The sequence below is a fragment of the Anabrus simplex genome, chromosome 8, assembly GCF_040414725.1.
Source record: "Anabrus simplex isolate iqAnaSimp1 chromosome 8, ASM4041472v1, whole genome shotgun sequence".
NCBI lineage: Eukaryota > Metazoa > Arthropoda > Insecta > Orthoptera > Tettigoniidae > Anabrus > Anabrus simplex.
In genome coordinates this window covers 125,040,647-125,067,880 of record NC_090272.1, presented here as the reverse complement: position 1 = coordinate 125,067,880, position 27,234 = coordinate 125,040,647, and the positions used below count along the sequence as shown (strand labels likewise).

General features: G+C 39.7%; 1 protein-coding gene across 1 annotated transcript in view; it reads left to right on the top strand.

Annotated features, from left to right (window-relative positions):
- Positions 1 to 27,234, top strand: part of Tcs3 (Probable tRNA N6-adenosine threonylcarbamoyltransferase Tcs3) — an 80,446-nt gene that overhangs the window by 19,910 nt on the left and 33,302 nt on the right. The window contains exon 2 of the mRNA XM_067152444.2: positions 4,305 to 4,526. Coding sequence (XP_067008545.2) covers positions 4,305 to 4,526 — 222 coding nt within the window. The remainder of the gene's footprint in view (positions 1 to 4,304; positions 4,527 to 27,234) is intronic.

The window sequence follows — 27,234 nt, the reverse complement described above, 5'->3', positions numbered from 1 at the left end:
CACGATCTGAAGAATGATGCACTGCCAATGCATTTATGTGTTACTTGCGAGAAGATATTTAACAGAAGATATGAAGTGTCATCTGCTAACTCATACAGCAGATAGGCTCCACCGATGTAAAATCTGCAGGAAAGCGTTCACCCAATCAAGTCATCTCAAAGTCCACCTCTTCATTCATCCAACAAGTAAACAGTTTGAATGTACAATTTGTGTAAGTACTTTCAAAACGCCTTCAAGTCCTCGATGTCTTACTAGTATGCACTCTGAGAGTAGGCCATTCCGTTGTACGATTTGCCAGCAAACTTTCAGAACAATATCTCTCCTAAGGCAACATCAAGATATACAGTACATACTCAGACCAGGGCTTTATCTTGTTCAGTTTGTGAGAAGTCCTTCCATAATTCAGCATATCTCAGACAACACATATTACGTGTTGTGATAATAAGCCAGTCCAGATAATTCAAGGATTGAGTGCAATACAAGCAACATTGATTTCATAATGTCTAGGCCTGCTCATAATTAATGAAAGTGACGAACTAAATATCGGGTGTCGACCTCAAGAGAAGGAAGTGTGTTAACTAGTATTCATTATCGAATGATCTGTTGAAGTGACATATGTTCAAAAGTGATATATTCGAGTATGGAAACCACTCACTTATCCCTTAGTTACATTTTATTTTGCAACATGATCGGCTTCATCGCGCATGTATCTATGCAAAGTTCAGTACACATTATTTTATATTATCATGGCAGTTTGCTAATGAATGAGAATTAGGTCACTCTAATTAAATTTACTTTTCCACTGTAATCTATTCTAGTCCTAACCTATAACATATATGTAGGCCAGTGGGCCTACTGCTGTTGGTCCTAATGAGTCCCTGCAAAGAGAAACCATCTACGTCATCTAGTGTGAGACAGCTGATAACATTGATTGTAAACTCTGTGGGAAGACCTTTACTAGAAAGGGTATTAACATACATTTGACCAGAAGTCATGCAATGTGGTCCCAAACACCTAAACAGGGTGGAGAACCAGATACTGTGATGCCCAATCCTAAATGTCCCCATTGCAAAAAAATCTGTCAGTCCGCTCATGGTGTCAACATACACATTGAGCAGAGCTCATCCAAAAGTCCATCATGCGAACCGTCACCAAAAGCACAAGTGTGATATTTCGCTTCACCCGGATCAATTTAGCTCAACACCTAATATACAGGTTATTGATCCAGTTCATGCTGAATTTCCAAATAAGTCATTACAGGCTATACTATCAAATTGTAAAGACAGTATAAGAATTTTAAGACGAGTTTCAAAACGGGTGAGAGTTATAACTGCAGATAGACTATCACAGTTGATTAATAGATGTATTTCCCAGAACTCTTTGGAATGCTGGCAGGATCTAATGCTCTTTGCATACATTGCTCTTCGTGTCCCCGAGAAATCTAATGGAAAGGCTACTTCGCTAGTTTCTAAAATAAAGGAAAGTATACAAGAAGTCTAACTACCACACCCTGTGGCTAAAAAGTTCATTGTATAGAAAACAAAGTAGCAGATGGGGATATTCAAGGAGCGGTTAGGATTCTTTCATTAGATAGTGGGATAGCAGAATGCACTCGTACCACCTTCGAATCCTTGGTAGATAAACACCCTTTGCCGTCACGCCCATTGTCGTTTCCTAGTGACAATTATCTCAGCGTGACACCGGAATTGGTGCTTGAAGGAATAAAGTCGTTCCCTAATGGTTCTGCTTCGGGAATTGACGGTATCCTTCCTCAACATCTCAAAGATCTTACCTCTAAATCAGCTGGAGGTGCCGGGAGAAGACTTCTCCAATCCATCACAAAATTATGCAATTTCATTTTAAGGAGGCAACTCCGTTTTGAATTGTGCCCAAACTTTTATGGGGCTGCATTAATTGCCCTTCAGAAACTTGACAGAGGCATTCGACCTATTGCTATTGGGAACACCTTTCGAAGGCTGGTTGCTATATCTTGCATGGCAGTAAAAGGGACCATTAGCCAGTATCTCTATCCTCACCAACTTGGCTTTGGTATTCCAAAGGGATGTGAAACCATTATCCATTCTGCACGAACTTTCCTACATTTAAATGCTACATCAACTTCAGAAATGCATTTAACACCATTGATAGAGATTCCATGTTACATGCAGTACAAGATAGAATTTCTGAACTTTATGCTTTACTGTGGCAAGCGTATAGATACCCTTCTAACTTGTATTTAGGCCTCATATTATTTTGTCACAGTCTGGGGTACAGCAAGGTGATCCAACAGGACCTTTACTTTTTAGTCTTGCACTCCAGGCTGTCATTGCAGACTTGAAGAGTCCTCTTAACTTATTTTATTTGGATGATGGAACCATCGGCGGTGATCCTGATACAGTTCTTATGGATCTAAAGAAAATTATCACTGGGTGTAAAAACATTGGTTTGGAAGTTAATCCGCATAAATGTGAAATCTACTTCTGTTCCGCGAGAGATGAGACAACAGTTTATGCATTTCAAGACATTGTTCCCGGTATTCACGTTACAACAAATTCCAGTCTATCCTTGCTTGGATCACCGCTTACAGTTGAGGCCGTGGAGTAAATTGCGAAGCAAAAGTTAACAGAATTAATGAGGCTATATGATGGTCTCTGAGCGATCAATTCTCACATGGCATACTTCTTATTGAAGAACTGTATTTTTATTCCAAAATTTAATTACTTTCTGCGGACCACACCTCTATGGTTATTTCCTTCGTTCCCTGCTCAGGCTGATGATTTGACAAGAAGTTGTCTCGAGTCTCTACTAAATATACCGTTTGAGGAAAATAACTGGACCCTGGTGTGTTTACCAATAACATTTGGAGGCCTCGGAATTCACAGATTAAGTGATATTTCCATTCCCGCTTTTCTTGCTTCCGCTCATGGAGTATCTGACTTTATCAAGTCTCTGTTCTCTGATTACGGTGATAGTGTCAAGATATGCCATCTGGTTGACGCAAGATGTCACTGGAATATCATGACCATTAACTTGAGACCTCCACCATCCCTGGATTCACAAAGAAGTTGGGATATGATAAACACCTGTCGAATTTTCAATTCTTTGATTTTGTCATGTCCAACAGAAATTGATAGAGTACGACATCTTGCTTTCCAGGAAAAGGAAGCAGGCTCATGGCTTAAGGCTTTTCTGTCACCCAGTGTGGGCACACTTATGGATAACATGTCGTTTAAAATCGCAATCGGCTTACATCTTGGTTGCAAAATATGCCAGTCACATAAGTGCATTAGTGGAGCAGAAGTCGACGTTTATGGCCGCCATGCTTTAAGTTGCCCTAAGAGTGCTGGTCGATTTTCAAGACACTGTTCAATTAATGACATTATCAAAAGAGCTTTTACATCTATCGATGTCCCTTCTGTCCTAGAACCGAGTGGAATTAGTCACACAGACGGACTTTAGTCCCATGGAACAAAGACAGATCTCTCCTGTGGGATGCCAAGTGTGTGGATACATTAGCACCATCACATTTGCCTCACACTGGCAAGGCTACTGGTTCTGCTGCGGAATTGGCCATGCACAATACAAGGGCGAAATACAGACCAGTAACGGACAACTACACCTTCGTGGTATTCACAGTCGAAACAATGGGGATGTAGTGTCAAGAGGCTAAAAGTCTGATTTCAGATATTGGCAAACAACTAACAGCAATCACTGGTGACTCCTCTTCAACAGAATTTCTGAGGCACCGGATAGGAATTGCTATCCAGCGAGGAAATGCTGCCAGTGTTATGGGCACTTTTCCTGATAACGCTCCACTGGACGTCTTTTATCTTACACCTTAGACTTTCGAGCTGGAGCGAAGTTTTAAAAAATGATTTTCGAAATATTATTTTGTATATATCCACAATTATAAAGATGTTCTATCATAGGCCAAAACTAGTACCATGATTAAAATAAAAGTACTAATTTTATATTGTATTTATTAGGGGGATTACCTCATTTATCTACAATAATTAATGAGAAGGATGGATTCAGTCCAACACAGTATTAGACAATGGAGGTGGCAGGTTCGATCCTGACTCAGTCTGGTTGTAGGCCTATATGAAATTCTTCATATATGTCTGTGTCATATTGGAAGATTTACTGGCACACAAAGGAATTTCCAGCACCTCAGCATCTCCAAAATACGAAGATAGTAGGATGAAAAACCACTAATATTATTAGTAAGTCCCAAGTCCCTAATATTAAGTAATATCAGTACCATTTACATTTATAACTTTTGTTATAAAGAAATGTATTTACAGGTTTCCTTCCTCGTGAGACAGCTCTGCATCACCGTGCCAATGTCATACCTCTATTAAAGCAGGCTCTGCTTGAAGCTAAAGTTAAACCTGAAGAAATTGACATAGTTTGTTATACCAAAGGTCCAGGCATGGCAGCTCCTCTTCTTACAGTTGCTACTGTTGCACAGACTGTTGCCCAACTATGGAATAAACCAATAATTGGTGTTAATCACTGCATTGGTCGTATCCTTTTAGTGAATATTTTTGCGCATGAAATAATTTGTTTGCTAAGTATTAGTTACATAATGGATAACTTAAATAAATGATAAGATACTGTAAACAGATTTTTATTTTTTTATTTTGCTAGTTAAATTAACAGGAACCAACATACAAGAAGTTTAACAGTACAGAGGTACTTATTATTTCAATTTGGGGATTTGCCTCAAGGAAACTTCACTCACATTGGAACACACATCTCATGAAGTTTAGTGGGTGCTATACTTAAAATATAATTTACACCATAATTTTAGTATTCTGATATAAAACAGCTCCCTCTGTGAATCAATGGTAGAATGTTGACCTTTGGATCCCAAGATCACAGGTTTGAACCCAGGAGAGGTAGCTGAATTTTTGAAGGGCAGAGAAAAGTCCCTTTGACACTCCATGTCGTATGATGTTAGGTTGTAAAAGATTTCTAGTGACACATTTGGTGTTTGCCAGCAAGATAATAAAAACAGCCTTAGATTGCCCAAGAGAAACCTGGTTTACTTTGCCATCCGGTAGAGTGAAACATAATGTTGAAATTGACATGTAGGCTGCCTAAATGGCATCAAATTAAAATACCTCCACACTGTAGCTGAAACATTATTATTATTATTATTATTATTATTATTATTATTATTATTATTATTATTATTATTATTATACCTCCACACTGTAGCTGAAACAACATTATTATTATTATTATTATTATTATTATTATTATTATTATTATTATTATTATTATTTATCACGACACGCAGGTCGCCTACGGGAATCAAATCAAAAGACCGGCACCTGGCAAGCCTAACATGTCCTCGGACACTTCCGACACTAAAAGCCATACACCATTTCATTTCATTATTGTTATAATTTAAACAGATCACTGAATCCTTCCTTGGCCAGTTCTGCTAGAAATAAGGTTAGATATTCACTGTTGATCAAAAGTGAAACCAGAAGATGGCTCTGTTTATTAGACAATGCCAGAGCCTTGTCTGCCATTCTCTGGATGTGAGATTGAAATCTAGATGAATTGAAGGTTAGAGAGAGAGTGGGAAATGTGTTCATTTATGATAATATGAGAGTTTAAAACTTGCTTCCTACTGTGTGTAGTGTGCTGTGGAGCATTTTGCCATCTTCTTGTAGAAACATACAAGCAGCTGTGCTTTCTTATGTGTACTGATTCTTGGTGCTTTTGACCATTGATTTTTGTTACATTCAACACTCAGTGGTGCAGTAGAAACTGTGGCATGGAGGTCCTCCTTCAGATCTTCATGAAGGGGTCACATTGACCATTCAAAATATGCAAAACATAATGTATTTGAGACAAGATGTAATGTTAGTCCACTTGAAATCTAGTAAAATTCATATATTATGACATTGCAACACACAAGCATCTTAAATTAATTAGCCGATTTGAAAAGTTTCAGCACAGTAAAAAAGGAACATTATTGACTGTGAAAATCATAGCAGTACACTACCACAAATTTGGAAATGTTGAAACCTGGAGCTCTGCACTGTTGTATGGCAGTCCACTTGTTTGCAACATATTTCCATTGCTTCAGTAACAGGTATTTACACCTCTTGCTGCAGTTACCACTGTGATTCAATCAGTCATGCTCATTATCCAATATCAAATGTTTTCTTGTGGTATGAACTCCCATTCTTCCTGCCGAAAGTTAAGCCAGTATATCAGGGGAACAACTCCTGGCACATCTCTCAAGCATATCCCAGGCGTTCTCTTTTGGGTTTAGGTCGGGACTACAAGCAGGCCACACCGTGCGCTCAAGCCGGACTTCATCCAGGTACTCCCCTACACAGACGGGAACATGTGGGCGAGCATTGTCATGCGTCAGAATAATGTTCTCGCCGGTGATAGGTCTGAAGGCACCGTGTGATCCACTAAAATTTCGTCAGTGTATTGGTGGACTGTTAAGACTCCCATTCTTGGTGAACACAAGCTTCGCACTTGCATCATTGGTAAGCCCAGGCCATGGCAGAGCCTCCATTGAGCAGTGTCCTTGCAGAGAAAATGCAGGGTGAATAACTTTCCCTGGGCCTTTTTCAAACTTTCTCCCACCCATCTAGTGCCCTCAAATGGAATCTGGATTCATCTGTAAGCACCACTGCTGCACAGTCCAGTTTTGATGGACGTTGACAAATTGCATTCAAGAGGCATTGTACTCGTGTATCAGCTCCGTGTGTATAGCACTGTGCTGCTGCGGGTGGATACTACGAGAACTACTTAGTCATCATCAACAGCTCGCCATAAGAAGCTGGAATGTGTGTGACGTTAACATGCATTTATTCAATTATTTTCCAGTGCTGTCTTCAGATGATAATTTTTTAATGTCACAATGTTACGAGAGAATGATGTGCTTGTTCTTGGCTGCATTAATAGATACAGTAATACAGAGCTTTCATTCACGACCTCACGAAATGGATTTGAAAATACGGTGGATGTTAGCAGTAAATCGCAGGAAGTGATTCCGGATTTGTACATTTACAGTATTTAATACACAGTTACTCTTAACACAATGCAAAGGTTAACAATTACAAACAAATTGTTGAAGAAGTTGGATGTCAACACCAACATCTACAAGACCATGCAGAAGACGGTGGTCATTGCCACGACTGGAACTGTACGGAAATTTATGGGTTCAAATTCTACGTAGAACTGTAGTTTACATTAAGGTTTATTCTGCTTTGATTTCCTAAAATCTGTACAATTGCTTGAATATCATTACCACGAAAGTGTGCAAAATAAATAATAATAATATTGGCGTAGGGACGTGGCGCCCCCATCGCCCAGTGGGAAACCACTGCAATCAGCCACCCGAGTACCGGCGGGAGAACCGAAGCATGGGGTATGGAGGAAATGCCATCCCGAGTCGAACACCAGGCTCTCTCCAAGGCTTACAACCTTGGAAGTAACTTGGTCGATGTAAAACTACACCGACCCCAAACTACAAGTTTTCAACTGCAAAGCATGGAGGAAAATTCAACAGGAAATTGTACTCCAGGTAGTAACCAATCCACCGTCGCCTTGAGTGACGTAGGCAGGACTTCGGATTCTGGGGAGCCTGCACCTACATGCAAGGAGGTATCGGAGACTCCTAGGAACAAAATCAGCCACAAACACCGAAATTTTTTTGCTACCTTCAATGCCAACTCCCTCTTGAAAGTTGGTAAACTCAAACATCTTACGGGTGTCCTCTCCCATCATGAAATCCTAATTACAGCAATTCAAGAGTCAAGGTTTACTGATGAACATGCGTTTGAATCACAAGGTTATAGAATCTTCAAAGGGAAAACTGGCAAATGTGTGATGAAAACTGTTCGACACCTTGGTACAGGATTTATTGTCAGCAGGAAAATTATTGATTCAGTCACTGACTTCAGCTCTCCTAACAGCAGGGTCTCGATGCTTAGCTTTCAGAGTATTAACAACGTACACGCGCTTGTGAACGTACATGCGCCAATCAGCCAGGCAAACAAGAAAGACCCAGAAGGAACAGACAAATTCTGGGAGGACCTAGAAGATGTTATATCAAAAATTCCTGACAAACACACAATCATTTTGCTTGGAGACTTCAATGCCCAGATTGGCAAAGAAAGGAAATTCCAAAACATCGTTGGAAACTATCCAGCCCACAGACAAACCAACCGAAATGGGGAAAGGCTTATAGAGCTTTGTAAGGCATTCAATCTTGTTCTTAAGTCAACAGCCTTCAAATATCTACCGAGAAAACAAAAGACATGGATATCACCAAATCCTCACCTGGGAGAATTTCAGATAGATCATGTTGCCATTGCACGAAAAGCAACACAAGAGATCCAAAATGTTAAAGTCCTGAGAAGTGCTAACCTTGACTCAGACCACTATCTATCCAAGATCAAAATTAAGCTTCATCCAAAAAACACCAAGAGAGTTAAGGTAATGAAAACTAGCAAATTTGATACAGAAAAGCTGAAAACTAGCAAAGAATTCACCCAGAAACTTCAGTCTTTGGACACAGAAAATTGGGAACAACTGAAAACTGCCATTGTTGAAACGGCTGAGGAGACAGTATTGTTAAAGAAACCAAAGAAGCATCCGTGGTGGACTCAAGACTGTGATGAAGCCATAACACAAAGACAAATCGCTTGGCAAAGGTGGAATTCCCTGAAGAATCCAGAAAGATATGAAGACTTTCTGAAGGCTAGGAAACATGCAGCAAATGTGATCCGCCAAGTAAAGCGCGCATTTGACAAAATCCAACTGACACAGATCGAGCAGGACTTTAATAATAATACTAGGGATTTCTATAGAACCTTCAAATGCAACCTCACCAAGTACACCCCACCAAGTCTACATTTCCGAGATCACAATGGAAAAGTTGCCTACAGCGACAAGGATAACTGCCAAATCTTGGCTAAATATTTTGAATCTCTTCTTAACTGCGAAGAACCAGAATCAGAATTCACCTTTGAAGAATCCAGACATCCCAACCCAGACTCTTCTCCCCCCACAAAAGAGGAAATCAAACAGATAATTACATCATTAAAGAACAACAAAGCACCTGGAGAAGATGCGATAATTGCTGAACTCAGGAAGTCTGCAGGTGAAAAGGCGATCGATAAACTAACTGAGATCATTCGCGAGATCTGGGAAACAGAGAGGATCCCAAATGATTGGACAGCAGCCCTGATTCATCCCCTACATAAGAAAGGTGAGAAAACAAATGTAAACAACTACCGCGGCATCTCCCTTCTCTCAGTAACATACAAAATTCTTTCCAAAGCCCTTCAAACTCGGGCAGAAGAGCAACTTGATTCACAATTGGGTGAATACCAAGGAGGCTTTAGAAAAGGACGATCTTGTGCAGAGCAGATCATGAACCTTAAGTCTGTCCTGTCGTACCTAAAATCCAGGAATAGGAATTTTGTAGTTACTTTTGTTGACTTCCAAAAAGCCTATGACTCCATAGATTGACACACTCTCCTCCGCATTCTGAAGGAAATGGGCTTAGAGAACAAAACAAGAGCTATCATTCAACAGACCTTAACCAGCACTACGTCCAGGGTGAAATTCAGGGGAGAAATTTCGAACGTCTTCGAAATCAAGACTGGTGTTAGGCAAGGGGATGGACTATCACCCCTTCTCTTCAACTGCGTTCTGGAGAAAATCATTCGGGAATGGCGCAAGGAGATGTGCAAGGAAGAGTTTGAGAATGGCCTTAGAATAGGATATAAGAAAGATGATCTTATCATAGACTGCCTAGCTTTTGCAGATGACCTAGCGATCTTTTCTGATTCCCTAGATACTGCTGAAAAACAAATTAACCAACTGAGAATCCAAGCAGCAAAAGCTGGCCTCCAAATCTCTTTCCAAAAAATAGGGGTTTATAACCAACATCAAGCTAGCTCCCAGAGAGCTCATTGTGGAACAGGGAAAAATCAAGCAGGTGGAAAAGTTTAAGTACTTAGGTGAGTGGATAGTACCTAACAACTCTGAGAAAGAAGCAATCATATACAGAATCAACAAGATGGAGATGGCATATCAGCTGACTAGGAATGTCTACAACAAAAGATCAGTGTCCATCAACGCCAAGCTTCGGCATTATTGTTCGGTTGTACGCCCGGAAGCACTGTACGCAGCAGAAGGCCTTGCAATGAACAGAAAAGGTCTGATGGAGAAGCTAGAAGCTAAAGAAAGAAAAATCCTGAGAAAGATTCTTGGATCAATCAAAGAAAATGGTGAGTACAGGAGACGACACAACAGCGATCTGTACCAGCATATGGAGAGGATAACGGACACGATTCGGAAAAGGAGGATTCATTTTTATGGCCATATAGCACGCATGAGCACACAGAGACAGACCAATAGGATCATTTCCTACTTTCTTAACAAGAAAACCAAGGGACCCTGGTTTATCAAAGTTGAAAAAGACCTTCAGGAAATAGGAATCACACTCGAAGACATCCAGAAACGTGCTCCTCTCCAGAAAAAGCTCCAGGGATACAAGAGGTTCCAAGAAAGGCCAAAGTTGAAAACAGGCAAGAAGTGGACTGGTGAAAGAAAGTAGGCTCACAGAACGAGAATGCGTGAGTACTGGGGAAGAATTACAGCTCAAGGATGCAAACGGTTGAAATAATGTGGTCCACAGCAGGCCGAAACGAAGAAAGAATAATAATAATAATAATAACATACCGTACTACAGATCACAATGTGAAATTTTAGAGTATTCTGTCACAACCTCACAAAATGGATTTAAAAAGGCAGTGGACAAATATACTGTAATTATAGAAATTGGCCTCCATTACACAATATCAATAGCTCACAGAAATACCGCATTTTACATAAGTAAAGTTCTGTTTTCGCCCCAAGGTGGTGCAACTCTTTTCAAGCAACCCCTAATGAACATGAGCTGCATGTACCCTCATGTCAATCTTAAACTTCTGTCTGTATCGGGAATCAAACCCGGGCCCCAAACGAAGGAAACTGGTAGCGCTAACCGTTATATTACAGAGGTGGTCGCGATCATATTATAAATACAGACACAATCATTTATTGGCAACGTTAAGATATTCTGATATTTTCAACTGGTCCAACATCAAACCTGTGCCTTTTTATCGGAAAAAGTTCCTCTATAAGCTCTTCTCCTTGTTGTATTTCTCTTTCCACGCTTTTTAGATGCAAGGTCCAGACAATTCACAGGGTTGATCGGTACACGAGGTGACATGTTCCGAGTAAACTGTATAAATAACAGCAGAAATATGCTTGCATTTCATGGAAACATTTTTATTATTTTACCAAGGCCTCCCTCTCAACTTTAACCTACGCTAACATGATATCGTATTAGAAATGGGCCAAATATATTTTTCTGAAGACAGCATTATTGAGTGTGTACATGAAAATTAATCTTGTTATCACCACAAATAATACATAAATTACTGTTGCCTCTATCGTGAAATGGTACTCTCTCTAGTGAACCAACGTTTTTCTCGTATCATATTTGCAGTTATTCGCTCTGTTGTTATTTCCTGCGAATAGTTTTTCTTGTAAATTTAACACATGACCACTTTCTTGAAGTTTGGAATAATTTGGCCGATTGTTGTTGCATAAAACACTCTGAAATCCCACTGTTATTATTTAGTCGGCCATAGCAACACGCTGTGAAACGACAGAGATATGTGCGCGGTGATTGCATTAACTTACAATGTTCGCCACTCGCAGCGTAGCGGTGCATTTTTCCCGGCAGCGCACGGAGCCTATAAGCAGAGGTCTGGTGGCAAGCCTCTGAGACTGTTGATCTACTTCATACAACCACCTTCTTACTGTCCTTTCGCTAATGTACGTGACCCATACTTGCTGCAAATGATTTCTGACCTCCACAGCTGTTGTTTATCAATCACAGAGAACTTAAAGCAATTATCCCAATCAGTAGTGCTTCTCCAATGATCAGAACTGGGCCTCCTGATGTAAATATTGTCTTATCTGTACCTTTTAAAAGTTTGGTACATGTTAGAACAAGACGTGCCTCTGATGTCTTTCAAGCACTGCAGTCTTGGTGCTAATTCCACGTTATACTATCATACAATTCAAGACCAAATCCAGTTTAACTGAGTGGTGTTCTGTTCCATACAACACAAATGCTTATAAGCAATAACATGCTAACATGCCCATTTAAGGGACTCTGTGATATTCCACACAGCTCCTATTCCATCATCGACTTGTTGCTACCAAAGCAGTATTAGTCGTCGACTAATGTATGGCCCTTGCTGCATTTTCAGGAGAAAGAGCTAGTGTTATCTGACTTAGAAGCAAGACTAACTGTTGTAGACAATCTGTAATGCCCACAAAAATCACGTCATGAGAATTCTCGCCAATAAACCTTAAGACAGTTTTTTGTGGTTATTCTGGTCTAAAGGCAAGAAACAGCATTATTAGTGTCAAATTGAGCTAATTAACTGAAGATACATTGTCATACTGTATTAATGTAATTTATACAAGGTTTGAAACAGGCCAACAATAAATTTTGCTGAAATACAGAGTGATTTGCTCTCTCTCTTTTCTTTTCTTTTAACCTCACAATTTACATGCCACTATTAGTGGATTACTCAAAAGACCCATATGTGGATGGTCATCATCATCATCTTCATTTCCCGTTTGCAGCTTCCCAGGCCGGGTTGCGAATCAAGGACCTCCATCGCTGCTTGTCTCTCCACCACTCTTCTCCTTTTTTTTAGTACATCTTCTGGTTTTCTTCCCCTCTTCTCTATGCAATCCCACACTGAATCTGTCCACCTCTTTTGGGGTCTTCCACGTGGTCTCTTTCCTGTTAACTTCTCTGAAAAAGCTTTTTTTGGCACACTCTCTTCTCCCATTCTCATCATATGCCCATACCACTTTAGCTTTGTTGTTTCTATTCTGTCTTGAAGTTTCAAAATTCCTGTGTTTTCCTTACCTCTTCATTTCTAATTCTATTCTTTCTGGTCTTGTCCTCAATACCTCTTAGGAATTTCATCTCCTGCCTGTATTCTACTCTCCTCTCGTTTTGTTGTAGTCCACGATCCAGCTGCGTAGGTTAGTATGAGTTCATAATAGGTTGAATATAATACTTTCTTACGTTTCTTCAGGACATCTTCATTCCACAAAATACCCCTTACACTCTGGTAGAAGCTGTTTGCTTGTTGTATTCTTTTCCAATTTCCTCGGTAATCTTTCCGTCTTCTGTGATCACACTTCCCAAGTACTTGAAACTTTTAACCACTTCCAGAATTTTACCATTCAGCTTTATCTTTCCTCTTAAATAAACTCAGTTTTATTCACAAATACTGCTAGGTTTTATTATCAACAGAAAGACCCATCTGTAACAGTAGAATCAGTGTTGAACTAACACAGTCCTAGCTGTAGGAATGAACTTTCAATGAATAAGCACTGCAGTCTCGGTGCTAACTACACATTTTACAATCATACAATTTGAGATCCAATACAATTTAACTGAGTGTTGTTCTGTTCCACACAGCACAAATGCTTACAAACAGTAACATGCCAACATGCCAATTTAAAGGACCGTGTGATACTCCGCACAGCTCCTATTCCTTTATCAGGACTTATTGCTACCAAAGCAATATTAGCAGTGAAGTACCACATAAATAAATTTATCATCTCAAAGATCACACTCATTATTACTAAACATGCCATCATCAGCTCTAGGCTGATTACAATAATCTGTATGCAAATTACAATATTCTAAATCAGGCGCTTAAGATGTAATTACTGGTGCTTACGATAACCTGGTGTTCTGTATATTATGTACTGACTAGCTGATGTACCCGTGCTTCGGTATGGAATTCTACATGTATACAGAATTCTAGGTTAATTAGTGTACACGTTGTGGGTAAGATTGTATTAAATTGCATAGCTCTTACCGTTACCCCCAAAACGCGATGGGCAAGTCACCAAACGTCTTTTCTCATGTAAAGACTGGTTTAGGGAATTTTTATTGTAATGGTAGGCCCTCTTGCCTACCATCAGTTACAGTCAAGTTGGGGTATTTTTAATTTAATAGCAGACACTCGCTCTTCACCTGCCTTTTTACATCCTCAGAAAGACTATCTTAGTCGTTTTCCTAACTGAAATAACATAGGCCATTACAATGACGTCAGTAGGAATGCCACGCTTAAAAGCAATGCTATCATATGAACTACTCTACCAAAGGAAAAACCACATATTTCCTAACTTTTTATGATCAGAACAGTACTGTGCTCCCTATCTAACAGTCCAAAGTTCCAGAGCTGGAATGACCAGGCTGCAGACAGCTGTGAACTCTCCTCTGCCTTATTCCTTTAAGTTTGCATACTGCTCATTCAAATCAGCACATCAACGTAGGGATCGAATTGTTGGAATACGATACTAAGATGAACCAGTGTATTACGTACCAATAGTATAAGGAAATTTATGAACCAGAGGAAAGGCATGCTAAAGAAGAAAGTTATCTAACTCTCCAGCTATTTCCCACCATTATTCTGACAGGCTGTTATATTCGATATGCAGCAGTAATCTCATCTATCAAAGATGAGTAGCAACATAAGAGACAAAGAACATCACAACAAACAATGGTCAATGTAGTGTTATTGTTGATCAATTTTATGAGCTTTCGAAATTGTAGTCTTTCAAATTTAGTTTTCTTCTGACTCTGAAGTACCACTCTTACCATAGTTGGTACCGTAAAACTGAATAAAAAATAAATTATCTGAAATTGTATTCTCTATAACTTTTATTATGTAGTACTTTTCGATACGGCCAATAACATAGGTATTTAAAAATTAAATTTTAGGGACCTTCCCCTACACTACCATTCCTTCCAGGTTGAATAAAAAATTTTATAGCCTAGACTGTAGTTTTTTACTCTCCAGCTCTACATACCGATTTTCATTAAATTCTGTGTACCCATTTGCTTGTGGCTCGGCATTGATATGGACTTAGCAAAAAAAATACAAATTCATGAATATCTCTGTTATCATAGCCGGTACAGTAAAAATGGGTAAGACATAAATGATCGGAAAATTAGTTCTATATAACTTTAGTTATGTGGTATTTATCAATAGGACCACTAATAAACATTTGAGAATTAAGTTTTAGGCCTTCCCGTAAACTACCATTTCACTCAGCATGAATGAAATGATTTATAGCCTAGATTGTAGTGGTTCATTCCCTAACTTTACATACCAATTTTTATTAAGTTCACTTGAGCCGTTTTCTCGTGATGCGTGTACGTACCGTCAGAAACGATGGAAAATTTAAAAGTGCATTTCCGTGTTACTGTGGACTCGTCTGATACAGAAATACAATTCTTTTTAAATTCTGAGCAATGTACAGACAAAACTCTTACGTATTTTATATATATAGACTAGCTGCTGTACCCATACTTTGCTACGGGATTCTCAGAAAGACTGACTTTGTGGTTTTCCTAACTTAAGTCAATATAGGTCATTACAAAAACATCAGTAGGAATGTAGCAATTAAAAGCAATGTTTCCATATAAAATACTCAATCAAATGAAAAACTGCACATTTTCTCACTTTTAACGAACAGTACTACGGTGCCGATCTAACAGTCCAAAGTTCCAGAGCTGGAACACTTCTCTGCCATCATTCCATTAAATATGCACACTTCTCATTCCAATCACTGCCTCAGAGTAGGGATTGAATAGCTCGAATGCTATGATGAACCAGTGTGTTACGTACCAGTAGTATTGGAAAATTTATGAAACAGAGAAATGGTACGCTAAAGAAGAAAGTTACCTAACTCCCCAGCTACTTCCCGCCAATATTTAGGCAGACTGTTACACTCATACGAGTGGGCGAGTTGGCCGCGTGGTTAGGGGCGTGCAGCTGTGAGCTTGCATCTGGGAGATAGAGGATTTGAACCCTACTGTCGGCAGCCTTGAAGATGTTATTCTGTGGATTCCCATTTTCACACCAGGCAAATGCTGGGGCTATACCTTAATTAAGGCCAAGGCCGCTTCCTTCACATTCATAGCCCTTTCCTATCCCATCGTCGCCGTAAGACCTAACTATGTCGGTGCGATGTAAGGTAAAATACTCGGTACGCAGCAGTAATTCTATCTATCAGAGATGAGTGGCAACAGAAGACAAAGCACATCACAACAAACAATGGTCAGTGTTATTGTTGATCATTTTTATGAGCTTTCTATATTGTAGGCCTCCACATTTAGTTTTCTTTCGACTCTGTGATCTTAGGGCGTCTTATAAAATTATTTATAGCGTAGTTCCTTATTCTCCGACTTTACATACTGATTTTCATTAAATTGTGTGTACCTATTTTTTCGTGACTCGGCGCTGATAAGGACTTGGTAACAAAAATCCAAATTCATGAATATCTCTGATCATAGCCGGTATTGTAAAAATGTATAAGACATAAATGATCGGAAATATGATACTATATAACTTCAGTTATGTAGTATTTATCGATACGACCACTAATAACATAATTATTTGGGAATTAAATTTTAGGCCTACCCCTAAACTAAACTACAATTTCATTCAGCATTAATAAAATTATTTATGGCCTAGATTATAGCGACTTATTCCCCGACTTTGCATACCGATTTTCATTAAGATAGGACCACTAATAACATAAATATTTGAGAATTCCATTGTAGGCCTTCCCCTAAACTACCATTTCACTCAGCGTTAGTAAAATTATTTATGGCCTAGATTATAGTGACTTATTCCTCGACTTTGTATACCGATTTTCATTAATATATGACCACTAATAACATAAATATTTGAGAATTAAATTGTAGGCCTTCCCCTAAACTACCATTTCAGTCGGCGTGAATAAAATTATTTATGGCCTAGATTGTAGCAACTTATTACCCGACTCGGTGTCCGACTTGTTGGCTGAATGGTCAGTGTACTGACCTTCGGGTCATAGGGTCCCGGGTTCGATTCCCGGCCGGGTCGGGGATTTTAACCTTAATCAGTTAATTCCAGTGGCTCGGGGGCTGGGTGTGTGTGGCGTATTCAACATTAGATATCATCCTAGGTAGGGCCCTCATCTTCATAGACATGCAGGTCGCCTAATAGGCCGTCTACTAGAAAAAGACCTGCACCAGGCCTCTTCGGAGGCCATACGTCATTATTATTACCCGACTCCGTATACCGATTTTCATTAAATTCTCTTCAGCCGTTTTCTCATGATGTGTGAACATACATACAGACAGACAGAAATTACGGAAAAGTAAAAAGTGCATTTCCTTGTTACTGATACAGAAATCTGTATAAAATATCAAAGCCATTTTGACAGTGCTGATATAATTATTTTATTATTATTATTGATATATACAGTCGTATCAGCACACACGTTTTTAAAACATAACCGGTTTTCGGACACTAAGGTCCATCATCAGTGTTAATATTTAAATTTAATTTCACATAAGTGTGTCGTCAAAATGAGTTAAAAATGAGTTCCGTAGTTAAAGCTGAACGCTCGTTAGTACTCGACCAACAGCCTGAGCACGAAGGAAAGCCAGCCTTAACATGTTGATGTCAACAGGGCTATAAATTTAAACTCATTTTTAACTCATTTTGACGACACACTTATGTGAAATTAAATTTAAATATTAACACTGATGATGGACCTTAGTGTCCGAAAACCGGTTATGTTTTAAAAACGTGTGTGCTGATACGACTGTATATATCAATAATAATAATTTTTAAATCTGAGCAATGTACAGACGAAACTCTTATTTTATATATATAGATGGTGGTTACGATAAAAAAATTACATTGTTTTTACCCTATAGATTCATTTGACATTCACGATACTTTGCCAGTATGTGCAGTGGAGTCCAATTGATGTTTAGACATCGTAACCTCAATTTTGACAAAAATGTCGCTTATGATATACTTTGCCTTTCCAGGGACGATATGTTAGTAAGAAGGGAGAGGTGAAATGTGGTGCCGGCACTTAGCTTATTCCTGTGGAATAGCAGCAAGAGGTCTGCTCAAGGCTTAATGTCCCTGTCTGACGCATGAATCACCATCAACAGCATCATATGCCCTCACTCCATATGAGCACTGCGGAGAGGTTTGGAATTGAATCGAGGCTCTTGGCAAGCAATCTAGTGATTAGAAATTGTATACCACCACCTCTCCTACCCTGCTGGCTAACATTCTGATTGTGAAATTTTTCCCTACCAACAGCACTTGAACCGGCTAACCACAGTGTCAGACCATAATTATAGACTTGACGCCTTAACGATCATGGCCACCAGGCAAGGTAAAAGGGTTCAAATGAATTAATTACCATAAAAAAACAGTTATAAAGTCAGTTACATTCTTTTAAAATGATTTTTTTATCTAAGGACAAATTGGGGCAAATGTTAATTTATAGGAAAAGGCATTAGGGATTGGAACAATTTCGAAAGGGAGATGTTCAGTAAATTTTCAACTTCTTTAAAATCATTTAAGAAAAGACAAGGTAAAGAATTGAAAAGAAATCTGTGGCCTAGGCGACAGCTCCAAATGCAGATCAGTGATCGATTGATCGATCCTTATCAGTACCCAAGGTGTACCATTGAGAGGTTGATTATAGTCATTCTCTCCGTCTCATCATCTCTTTAGATAGATAAAAAATCAACTGATTTTATATATGTTTTTCACTTCCTTGCTTGAGTAAATCCTTTCTACTTTCCACATTCAGTTATATGAATGCCTATATTCTATCTTTAAAAAAATCTCTTAACTTCTTTTGAAGCATTTCTTTTTAGAAAGTCACTAGTATTGTAAACATTTTTGAATGAAGTTTCATACCTTTCACCATCAACTGAGGTATTTATGCCCAAAAACTAGTTAAAAGTACTAAGAAGTCAACTTACGCAATACCTTTTTGAGATATTTTGCCTGCTATTCAGACAATTTCTTTTCATGTGATTATCAATGAATCCACTCTTAAATATGTATTCAGACGTTAGTACTAGATTTTTACCACAGTCACCCTAGTTGGGGGTACCTACAAATATTTTTCAAACAATTGGTTCCAGTTGAAAAACAAAAAGTCTACATCAATTTTTTTGTTTTTAACTGGTGTTGTTTTATGTATAATGTATATATCTGACAGCACGGTCCCTCTACAGTTGTGCTGGCTGTTATGCATGACCAGTAGGTCAGATCCTACCAACAGACCAAGAATAGCCGAGGTCACTCAATCGGGATATCATTGGATGTAAAATCCAAAAATTGTGGGTCCACTTCCTATTAGTTGCATCTCTTCAGCATATACTATAGGCTTATGTACCCGACATAACATAATAAGCTGAAAGTCTATTTCAAACTGTATTACTTTATACCGTATGTTTTGACTGCTGCTGAGTATTGCATCATGCTTAACAAATTTAACCTCTTAACATACCAATTATTTACAAAATTGTGATCTTTTCTTACCTAATTTTTTTATTGTTAAAAGGGCTATTTATTGAAAACTAATGAAAGTGGTAACAATAAAAATATATTTTTCGAACTTAACAATGAAATATAAGCCACCGAAAAGTTCCTGCTTTAAAATCCCGAGTATACTCATGATATTTTTTACGGGTTCTAAAATAAATAACACAGCACTAAACAGATGGCAAGTAATACAACATGACACTCAATACTGTTCATATGTTTGTGGCTGTGTGAAATGCCCTAAAACAAGGATCAACACACAATGCTACATCGCTGGAAAGCTGCGAAAACGAACTGCCTGTGTCACCGACATCCACTACGGTTGAGTCAGAGACATCTGTTGGCAAAATAGGACCCTAAAGTAATAATTTCATAAACATCTGGCGGAAATATTGAGAAACAACAAGAAACGAATATATTCGGGCTTTTAAATTAGGTACCGACCAATGAGCGACATTCCCGAGTATACTCGGGATTTTATTTTATATAAATTTATAAAACCCCGAGTATACTCGGGCTTTCATGTTAAGAGGTTAATATTCTTATACCAGGTGTATGCATAAATTTTTCCCGATTTTCTTTTTTTGGTAAAGAAAACACATAATTTTCAAGGGAAATTAATTTTTTGTTTATTCAGAATATTGGCCATTGGCTTCTACACACTTCGCCCATCTTTCAGGTAAGTTATGAATACCATCCCAGAAACGCCCATCTTTCAGGTAAGTTATGAATACCATCCCAGAAAAACTGCTTGTCTTTTGTGACAAACCATTCCTCGAGCCATTTTCCAACTTCCTTGAAACTGCTAAAGTGCTGCTCTGCGAGCTTGTGCCCCATTGATGCGAAGAGGAGATAGTCAGATGGCGCCAGGTTGGAGGAATACGGTGGGTGCGGAAGGATGTTACATCCAAGAGATTTCGAGGTGTCATTCACTGGTTTTGCTGTGTAAGAGGGCGTATTGTCGCGTAACAAAATCACTTTGCCATGTCTTCTGGCCCATTCCAGTCGTCTTTCGATCAATGCGTGATTTAAGTTAATCATTTGTTGGTGATGGTGTTGTGCAATTACGGTTTTGCGGGGCTTCAAGAGTTCATAATACACAACACCGCTCTGGTCCCACCAGACACAAAGCATGGTCTTCTTCCTGAAGCGATTTGGCCTTGGTGATGAAGGCGCGGCTTCAGCAGGTGACAGCCACAATTTTCTCTGCTTCAGTTTTTCAAGATAAAACTATTTTTCGTCATCCATCACAATTCGGTACAGAAATGATTTTCTTTCGTGGCGTTGAAGCAGCACTTCACAAGTGACTTTGCGATTTTCCATTTGCTCTTTATTCAAATCGTGTGGGACCCGTTTACCGAGTTTATTGATCTTCCTTATTGCCCGTAAACGTCTCACGATTGTTTCTGTGGCACATTTAATGCTTGTGCCAATTGCTGTTGATTGAGTCATCATCCAGTAACGCCTGCAATTGCCCGTCTTTGCATTTTTGTGGCCTACCAGAGTGCGCACTGTCTTTCACATTTAAATCACCCTGTTTAAATTGTCGAAACCATGTCTTACAATTTCTAATCGATGGAGCGTGTTCATCATACATTTCTACCAGGAAACAATGAATTTCCACAGCCTTTTCCTTTTGATTAAATAAGAAAAGTAATGCGTGCTGCAAATGTTCCTTTTCAGATACAAACGTCAACATGATCACTGAACGATACAACACAGATGCTAGTGGTTGGCGGACTCAACTTGTGTGTGTTAGTAGGTTAATTTCAGACGAACAAACTGACATATGCATCAAAATCATACACTGCGTACTGTTTGCTGGCACCATCTCTTAGTGAAACCGGAAAAGACTTATGCATGCATCTGGTATCTTTTCACATTCCTAACTCATCATAAGATATGTATTTCTACTTATGTTCTACCGTCTCACTAGACTCTTAACTAATTTAATTTAATTATATTTTGTCATATTTGGCTCCTCATAACATTATGGAGGAAGTTTTAAGTGGTTTCGGTTGTGTGCACTTTGTCACATACGGCAAGTGATAAATGTGAACATTGATGTCCACTGTGTAGTGATAATATAATTAATTTACCTCTCTTAAGTCCTTGACATAGCAGGTTACATTGGTGGAATCCAATATTCATGACAAAGAATGTTCCAGTGAGGTAACTTATTGGGTAGATTTGGCAGTTCGAGGAATTAGAATGAGAATTGTCTCGTATTCACCATGTGAGCGTGCAGATGAGGATGAAGTTGACAAGTCGTATGAAGCATTGAGTGACATCACAGTCAGGGTCAACAGCAAGGATAGGATAGTGCTAATGGGTGATTTCAATGCCAGAGTTGAAAACAGAACTAATAATAATGGCGTCTGGCCTCCGGAGAGGCCTGGTGCAGGTATTTTTATTTGACTCCCCTAGGAGACCTGCTCGTCGTGATGAGGATGAAATGATGATGAAGACGACATATACACCCAGTCCCCGTGCCAGGGGAATTAACCAATTATGGTTAAAATCCCAGACCCTGCCGGGAATCAAACCCGGGACCCCTGTGACCAAAGGCCAGCATGCTAACACTTTAGCCATGGAGCCGGGCGGAAATAGAACTGAAGGATACGAAAGGGTGGTTAGTAAATATGGAGAAGATATGGAAGCTAATAGGAATGGGAAGCGTTTGCTGGACTTCTGTGCTGGTATGGATTTAGCAGTTACGAATACATTCCTCAAGCGTAAAGTTATTCACCGCTACACATAGGAGGGTAGGGACATCAGATCCATAATTGACTATATCTTAACCGACTTTGAATTCAGGAAATCTGTTAGGAATGGGCGGGTTTTCCGGGAATTTTTTGTTGATACGGACCACTGTCTGACCTGTAGTGAATTAAGTATCTCTAGGGAAAGTGAAATCTGTCTGCAGACAAATAAGGGTAGAAAATCTCCTGGATGAAGAAATCAGACAGAAGTACATGGATATGATTAGTGAAAAGTTCCAAACAGTGGACAGCATGCAGGTTCAGGATATAGAAAGAAAATGGGTGGCATACAGAAATGTTGTAGTAGAAACAGCAAGGGAATGCCTAGGAACAACTGTGTGTAAGTGTGGGAAAAAGCAAACATCATGGTGGAATGATGAAGTGAGAGCAGCTTATAAACATAAGAAGAAGGTGTATAAGAAATGGCTCCAAACAGGACTAATTCGGCCAGGGAATTGTAGGTAGATGAAAGAAACAGAGTGAAACAAATAGTTGTTGAATCCAAAAAGAAGTCGTGGGAAGAAGGCTAGGTCAAGCAGCAGGAAAACCTTTCTGGACCGTAATTAAAAATCTTGGGGTGGGAGGGAAAAAGAAAATGAATAGTGTTTTGGGTAATTTAGGTGAGCTCAAAATAGATCTCAGGGAATCACTGGACAGGTGGAAGAAATATTTTGAAAATCTTCCCAATGCCAAGGGAAATCTTCCCAACACTCTATGCTAATTTTATCACTCGATGCAGCCATTTCATGCCTGCCTTCCCACTATATTTCACCATTTCATGTCTAATTTCACCTATTCCTGCTGCTTTATGACAATACCTTCTGATTGGACAACAGCAGTAATTCCAGCTATCTATAAGCAGGGGAACAGTAAGGATTGCAACAACTATCAAGGTATCTCATTGATCAGTATATCAGGCAAAGTGGTCACTGATATCTTGGAAAGGAGGGTGCGATCAGTGGTTGAGAGGAAGTTTTGATGAAAATCAGTGTGGTTTCAGACCACAGAGTGGCTGTCAGGATCACATTTTCAGTATGTGGTAGGTAATTGAAAAATGCTACGAGAGGAATAGACAGTTATGTTTAATGTTTCATAGATCTAGAAAAAGCATATTATGACAGAGTACCGAGAGAAAAGATGTTCGCCATACTGGGGAACTATGGGATTAACGGTAGATTATTAAAATCAATCAAAGGCATTTATGTTGAAAATTATGCTTCAGTGAGAATTGATGGTTCAAGGCACTTACAGGGGTTGGACAAGTCTGTAATCTTTCACCTTTCTTGTTCGTAGTTTACAGGGACCATCTGCTGAAGGTTATAAAGTAGCAGGGAGGGATTCAGTTAGGTGGGAATATAGTAAGCAGTTTGGTCTATGCTGACGACTTGGTCTTAATGGCAGGCTGTGCTGAAAGCCTGCAATCTAATATCTTTAAACTTGAAAATGGGTGCAATGAGTATGGTATGAAAATTAGCCTTTCCAAGACTAAATTGATGTCATTAGGTAAGAAATCCAAGAAAATTGAATGTCAGATTGGGGATACAAAGCTGCAGCAGGTAGATAATTTCAAGTATTTAGGATGTGTGTTCTCCCAGGATGGTGGTGGGGGTGATTATTGTTTTAAGAGGAAGTACAACTAGGCAACCATCCTCTATATAACACTAATCAGAGAGAAAAAAAATGGAAGGGATCCGACACTTCCAAAAATGAAGGTATCGGCCAGAGGAAGACAAGGGCCACGAAGGGCGTGAAAGCGAAGGACTCCCTAGGCCTCCATACGTAATACCGTCAGGGTCAGAAAAGAACAAGAATTGACCAAGAGAGGTCGTATATGATAGATGAAAGTGAGGAGCCTGGCACAAGTAAGTGGAAGCAATACCAGGATTCAGTTAGGGCCCCGTGGTCGCCAACCCACTCTCCAAAGTTCAGAGCCCCTGGGGCTGTTCTCCCAGGATGGTATGTGAGAATGAATCAAGGTGCAGTAAAGCTAATGCAGTGAGCTCGCAGTTGCCGATCAATAGTATTCTGTATGAAGGGAGTCAGCTCCCGAACGAAACTATCCTGTCGTTTTCAGACCAACTCTGCTTTATGGTAGTGAAAGCTGGGTGGACTCAGGATATCTTATTCATAAGTTAGAAGTAACAGACATGAAAGTAGTGAGAATGATTCCTGGTACAAACATGTGGGAACAATGGCAGGAGAGTAGTCGGAATGATGAGATAAAGACTAAGTTAGGAATGAACTCGTTGGATGAAGCTTTACGCATAAACCAGCTTCAGTGATGGTGTCGTGTGAGACGAATAGAGGAGGATGGGTTACCTAGGAGAATAATGGACTCTGCTATGGAGGGTAAGAGAAGTAGAGGGAAACCAAGACGACAATGGTTAGACTCAATTTCTAATGATTTAAAGAGATATAGAACTAAACGAGGCCACAGAACTAGTTACAAATAGAGGATTGCAGAGGCTTGCCGACTGAACGCTGAAAGGCATAACGGTCTATAATGAAGATGTGGTTAAATATGAAGATGTATGTATGTCAAATAGAAAAGAGTATATCCATGGTTTTCCCATTTTGACACCAGGCAAGTGCTGGGGCTGTGTCTTAATTAAGGCCATGGCCATCACCATCACAGTCCTATCGGTTTCCCATCCTTGTGTTGTCGAAAACCTTTGATGTATTAGTGCAACGTTAAACCACTAAGGGAAGGAAAAAACAGTATGTAACACTCGAGACGACAAATGGGGATATTACATTGAGCACATTTACAATACAGTCTGGTCTATATTGGACCCACTTTTATTAGTCTTATTTGTGAGTGATTCATTTTTGTGGGTTACTGTAGTCACGTCCTAGTTCGTGAACCATGGGCAACGGCTGAGTGGCCTAGTAAGTGGTCCTGAGAGTCGGGATACCAGTTGCTATGGGATTTGAGTGGGCATCTCGGACATATTCTGAGTCGTGGCCCTCCTTGTGCTCAGGCGGCTAGGACTACACAATTCACCGGTGGTCCATAACCCGTTAGAGGAGAGATCCTCACTTGGACTATGTGCAAGTAGGGTAGCATCCTGCTTCATGAATTTACCGAGCTCAGAACACTTTAAGCAAGCCTCGGACCTATGGGAGTAATGGAGTCCCACTCCCATTTGACAGGCGAGGGACTCCTTGGAAACAACTTGGCGAACGAAATGGAATTCGATGGGGAGCTATCAATATTAATGGGGCTTATGGAAGAAAGAAGGTAGAACTTGCTGAGTCAGCAAAGAGGATGCATCTGGATGTGCTAGGAGTAAGTGATATTCGGGTAAGGGGAGATAAGGAGGAAGAGATAGGAGATTATAAAGTGTACTTGACGGGTGTTAGAAAGGGAAGGGCAGAGTCTGGGGTAGGGCTCTTTATCAGGAATACCATTGCACGCAACATAGTTTCTGTTAGGCACGTAAGTGAGCGAATGATGTGGGTACATTTGTCAGTGGGAGGAATTAGGACAAGAATTGTGTCCGTGTATTCACCATGTGAGGGTGCAGATGAGGATGAAGTTGACAAGTTTTATGAAGCATTGAGTGACATCGTGGTCAGGGTCAACAGCAAGGATAGAATAGTGCTAATGGGCGATTTCAATGCGAGAGTTGGGAATAGAACTGAAGGATACGAAAGGGTGATTGGTAAATGTGGGGAAGATATGGAAGCTAATGGGAATGGGAAGCGTTTGCTGGACTTCTGTGCTAGTATGGGTTTAGCTGTTACGAATACATTCTTCAAGCATAAGGCTATTCACCGCTACACATGGGAGGCTAGGGGTACCAGATCCATAATACACTATATCTTAACAGACTTTGAATTCAGGAAATCTTTTAGGAATGTACGAGTTTTTCGGGGATTTTTCGATGATACAGACCATTATCTGATCTGTAGTGAACTAAGTATCTGTCGGCCTAGGGTAGAGAAAGTGAAATCTGTCTGCAAACGAATAAGGGTAGAAAATCTCCAGGACGAGGAAATTAGACAGAAGTACATGGATATGATTAGTGAGAAGTTTCGAACAGTAGACAGTAAGCAGGTTCAGGATATAGAAAGTGAATGGGTGGCATACAGGGATGCTGTAGTAGAAACAGCAAGGGAATGCCTAGGAACAACTGTGTGTAAAGATGGGAAAAGGCGAACATCTTGGTGGAATGATGAAGTGAGAGCAGCCTGTAAACGTAAAAAGAAGGCTTATCAGAAATGGCTCCAAACAAGGGCCGAGGCAGACAGGGATTTGTACGTAGATGAAAGAAACAGAGCGAAACAAATAGTTGTTGAATCCAAAAAGAAGTCATGGGAAGATTTTGGTAATAACCTGGAAAGGCTAGGTCAAGCAGCAGGGAAACCTTTCTGGACAGTAATAAAGAATCTTAGGAAGGGAGGGAAAAAGGAAATGAACAGTGTTTTGAGTAATTCAGGTGAACTCGTAACAGATCCTAGGGAATCACTGGAGAGGTGGAGGGAATATTTTGAACATCTTCTCAATGTAAAAGGAAATCATCATGGTGGTGTTGCAAACAGTCAAGCTCATGGGGAGGAGGAAAATGATGTTGGTGAAATTATGCTTGAGGAAGTGGAAAGGATAGTAAATAAACTCCATTGTCATAAGGCAGCAGGAATAGATGAAATTAGACCTGAAATGGTGAAGTATAGTGGGAAGGCAGGGATGAAATGGCTTCATAGAGTAGTCAAATTAGCGTGGAGTGTTGGTAAGGTACCTTCAGATTGGACAAAAGCAGTAATTGCACCTATCTATAAGCAAGGGAACAGGAAGGATTGCAACAACTATCGAGGTATCTCATTGATTAGTATACCAGGCAAAGTATTCACAGGCATCTTGGAAGGGAGGGTGCGATCAGTGGTTGAGAGGAAGTTGGATGAAAACCAGTGTGGTTTCAGACCACAGAGAGGCTGTCAGGATCAGATTTTCAGTATGCGCCAGGTAA